Source organism: Sinocyclocheilus grahami, unplaced genomic scaffold (genome assembly GCF_001515645.1).
Source record: "Sinocyclocheilus grahami isolate Dianchi unplaced genomic scaffold, SAMN03320097.WGS_v1.1 scaffold2020.1, whole genome shotgun sequence".
Lineage (NCBI taxonomy): Eukaryota > Metazoa > Chordata > Actinopteri > Cypriniformes > Cyprinidae > Sinocyclocheilus > Sinocyclocheilus grahami.
This window is the reverse complement of record NW_015507199.1, coordinates 83,696-88,442: the sequence shown is the minus strand read 5'-3', so window position 1 is coordinate 88,442 and position 4,747 is coordinate 83,696. Positions and strand designations below refer to the sequence as shown.

Here is a 4,747-nt window from a genome sequence, read left to right as displayed (position 1 = left end):
TTTCTCAAGGACACAATACTGACAAATCATGTACTGTTCCTTGCGGATCGAACCAGCAGCTTTTCAGTTAGCAGTCTTAAGCTTTAATGCCTAGGCCACAATACCCCACATCTCTTGAATGATACTGGTCTGTATTCTCCTGTAATAATGGCCTTGCTCAGCACTCGTCTGACTCAGTGAGAATGTGACCGATTGTAGCTGAGCGCACTGACCCACAGAACACCCAGCTGGGCAGAGCAGATGCACTCTCAGCTGCTGGCAACCGGACTGGTGCAGATGTGTGTTTTGAGCCAAAGTTTAGCAAGAGGTTATGCAACCAGCGTAGCTTTGTGACTTAGAAGTGACCTCAGTGTGACTGGGAAAGGGGTGGAAGGCCAGATAAGAGGCATTTGTTCTTTGTGGGGATTTAGGATTTTAGGAATCATAGATATTAACCCACCTCAGCAAGCCACACGACTTGGGGTGTCACTTATGTTTGTAGCACAAACAGCACAGGACAATTTGCACACCAAAGTTTAATACATGGGCTTAAGGGTTTGTTCAGATCTCTTAAAACAAGTTCTACCAAACACGTAGACTGCAAGTTAGCCGTAATCTGTCTGACTGACCCACCTCTGCCCTCACCCCTCCAGTGTGAAACGCGAGGAGGAGCTGGAGTGGCTCAAGCAGGCCGAGGTGTTCTACTACAGCCTGGAGAGGAGCAATGCTGCTGGCCCTCAGCTCAAGCACAACCCCTGGAGCCTCAAGTGCCACCAACAACACCTGCAGAGGATGAAGGAGAATGCAAAACACCGCAACCAATACAGTATCCTTCAATGCTGCCACAAACAACAAAGGAGGATTGGTCTAGTGCAGTTTACTGCTGATTGTTAAATTATTCCGTAAATTTATATATTGTTCTGTTCAAACATTAGGGGTCAGTAAGGCTTGACCTAATGTTTTTTTAAAGAAATTAATACTTTAATTCTGCAAGGATGCATTAAATTAATCAAAAAAGACATTTAAAATGTTATAAAAGTTTTCTTTTTCAAATAAATGCTCTTATTTTGCTGTTCTTTTGCTTTCTATTCATCAAAGTATTCTGGGAAAAAAAGGATTACGAAATATAAAACATTAAGAGGCACTATTGTTTTCAACAATGAAAATAAGAAGTGTTTCTTGAACACCAACTCAGCATTTTAGAATGATTTATTAGAATGGTTTGAAGGATCATGTGACACTGATGACTGAATGAATACTGTAAATGCAGCTTTGCCATCACCGGAATAATTAAAAAAAATTAATATATATACAATATATAATATATATATATACACGTCACACATATATATATATTAATAATATTGATCTATTTTAATGTCTGTATATAATAATGATACATTATTACAGATTTATTTATTGCCAATGAAAAATGTATTTCAAAATTATGGTAATATGTCATTTTAAAGCAAATGAATATAGCAAATTTATAATTACATACAAAATATATTTAAGTTAATCATTTACATTTTAAAAGAAACAACTATTTTACCCAAATTTTACTTAAGTCACTAAAATATATATATATAGGAAAATCGCTACTCATTATTGTAGCTATTCAAACTGCACAACAAATAACCTGAAAAGCACATTTTTAAGTTTGTATTGCTATGCGGATTTACAATTAGAATGAAAACTGTGAGGTAAATTGATAAAACAGGCCTATTTATCATGCAGAAAAAACAGGTTAATTGTAGAGTAATACTGAAAAGAAATGAGAATCAGCGTTTCCTTTAACCTAGCACCTCTAATCAGAATTCATCCTGTTGGAGAACCTGACATGGCGCTACACAGTTCCATGCGTGCTTGATCTGAAGATGGGCACGAGGCAACATGGGGACGACGCCTCTGAGGAGAAGAAGGCCGTCCAGATCCGTAAATGTCAGCAGAGTACGTCCGCCAGCATCGGAGTGCGCCTCTGCGGCATGCAGGTTAGCCTAGCTCTTGAATGTAATTCCATAATATTAGAAACACTTAAAGGCAATGTTTTATTCATGCTCCTCTTCACTTTCCTCCAGGTCTACCATTCAGACACAGGGCAGCTCATGTTCATGAACAAGTACCACGGCCGTAAGCTGACCCTGTCTGGCTTCAAAGAGGCCATCTTTCAGTTCTTCCACGACGGGAGACGCCTAAGACGCGAGCTCCTGTCGCCGGTGCTGCGGAGACTGCGAGACATGCAGGCGGCCCTGGAGGCCTGTGAAAGCTACCGCTTTTACTCCAGCTCGCTCTTGATAATATACGACGGAGACCCTCCACGATCCCGCCACTCCGCAGAGGATGGGCTTTCAGAAGAGGAGGAGGAAGAAGAAGAAGAGGAGGAGGAGGAGGAGGAGGAAGAAGAAGAGGAGGGTGGTGCTTTTGGATTCCCTCACGGCACAGGTGCGGGCAGCAGCAGTAGCAAAAGCGGTGCTTGTGGCGGCAGCTCTGCTGTGGTGCGACGTATGACCAGATCAGACAGCGGCCCGGTGGTGGACGTTCGCATGATTGACTTTGCCCACACCACGTGTCGGCACTACGGCGAGGACAGTGTAGTCCACGAGGGCCAGGATAGTGGTTACATCTTCGGATTGGAGAACCTCATCACCATTATTTCGCAACTAGAGGACAACAGCACAGATTAAACCACAACCAGCATGGTTTTCGAATGGGAAAATGTTTCTTTCTCTTCCTCATTCTTTCAATCCCTCGAGACGTTCAGCTCAGTAAAATCTCAAAGTTCCACCTGTTCAGTTGTTTTTGGTTTCTGATTTTAGGATTTAAAAGGGGTGAGAAGCTAACGTTGAGACGTCACACGATCGGCTTCCTCCATGTTTAGTAGCCTCACTCATTTCCCCCGATGTACTGTTACAATGTTGCTGCCATTCCCCTTTTTGTTCTATTTATTGAGAAGATAAAATGGTTATTTACCGTAAAGGACCTGATTTCGTTTCCATGCTCATTCTTTGAGAAGGTTCCAGAACTTTGATTAGCTTCCAAGTGCTCCTTATTGGATGAAGGAATAGTAGGTGGCGATAAGGAAGACTGTTAATGCGCTACAGCACCCTCCCCTTGCACCTTTACCCATTGTGAAGAGACAACTATATTCAAATAGTTAGTTGATATACAGAGACTATAATAAAGCTTTATTTATTTGTCATATTTCCTAAATAAACTAAAAAGAAAAAACATTGAAAAAGTGAATGGGGATTCAAGAACTACATTCCATGTTATTAATGTTACAGTAATGATATTAATAAATATTATTATTTGACATGTTCAGATACCTCTATCTTATATCTGTTGTACACGGTATGTTGGAGGAAAAATAAAATTTGTTTGTGTTAAATTCTGGTCTTTGATTCGTTTTTTTAGCAAGATGTGCTGTGCTATCAATTAATCAATAAAACCCAGTTTAGGTCTTGAGTTGTAGATGCTAAACAAAGAATAGTGCAATAAAAAGTATTACGTTGATAAACGTGATAGTCCCAAAATGAAAATTCTGTTTTCATTTACTCCATGTCGTTCCAAACCTGAGACTCTTCTGTGGAACATAAAAGACATTTTGGTTACTGACAAAACAATTTGGTTATCAGCATTCTTCAAAATATCTACACTGGTGTTCAACAGAAGAAGGAAAGTCATACAGGTTTGGAATGACATGAGAGAATAAATGATGACACAATTTTTAGGGTAATCTATCCCTTTAAGAATTCGCTTTGAATGTTTTCTTTAGCTTTCACAATCCTCATAAAGAGACAGCGGAAAATCACTCTGCATTATCACAGGTTTTAAGGATGCTAATGTCTTGCCCTGTGTGAATCTTTTAACGCAAGGTGTCCTGACCCAGTGGCCTAACCTTTTCCTCTTTACTGGCTGTTTGACAATTCAGACTCTTGTCTAGGTTACAAACAGGCTGGTATCACTGTCACACAATGACGCACATGTAAAACATGCATTATCAACAACACTCTTTAAAGGGGTCATATGATGCGATTTCAAGTTTTCCTTTCTCTTTGGAGTGTTACAAGCTGATTGTGCATAGATAAGATCCCTGAAGTTGCAAAGACTAAAGTCTCAAAACCAAAGAGATATTCTTTATCAAAGTTAAGACTCAGCCACGCCCCCCTAAAACGGCTCGTTCTAACACGCCTCCACATATCTACCTCACTATGTGGAAATATGTGCATAATGCCGCCCAAATGTGGACGACCGTTTCGTGAACCTAGGAAAGGAGGTAATTCTGACTTTGCTATGACAATCTGGCGCTTCTGAATCAGCTACTGTTTTGTTATTAGTTTAAGATACGGGTTAGTTGTCAGTTTGTCAGTCCAGGGAATATTTAGAGTAAAACATTTGAGGGTTTATTATAGAGTCAATAATAAGAATCATTATTAGTAATTGAGCACTGTGAAATCGTAATTATTCCTAACTTTTGACCAGCAATATAATAACATTTAATACTCAAACGGACTTAAATGTCTCATAATAATCTGCTAGATTTGGTCAATTGTGGTCCATGAGCAGCTGGTCCAAAACATAAGTGCTTCACAGGAGGCTTCAAATGCCAAATGATGGGCTTTACAGGCTTTGAGGACAGTGTGCATTTAATCATTTGTTCTGTTTGGTTGTTTTATCTGCTTTATCCCATGTCTCAGTGGACTGCATTGTCTCAGTGATTTGATGTAACATATTGGATGAGCGCCAGTGTGTCAATAGTCATGCAAAT

The 4,747-nt window shown here is 39.9% G+C and overlaps 1 protein-coding gene across 1 annotated transcript in view; it reads left to right on the top strand.

Annotated features, from left to right (window-relative positions):
• The window catches only part of ip6k2a (inositol hexakisphosphate kinase 2a), a gene marked incomplete at its 5' end in the record, with an annotated part of 4,222 nt that extends 1,356 nt beyond the window's left edge, over positions 1–2,866 (top strand). Inside the window, 3 exons of the mRNA XM_016260181.1 lie at positions 633–805; positions 1,795–1,970; positions 2,058–2,866. Of these exons, the coding sequence (XP_016115667.1) occupies positions 633–805; positions 1,795–1,970; positions 2,058–2,663 (955 nt within the window). The remainder of the gene's footprint in view (positions 1–632; positions 806–1,794; positions 1,971–2,057) is intronic.
• Between the last annotated feature and the right edge of the window lie 1,881 nt (positions 2,867–4,747).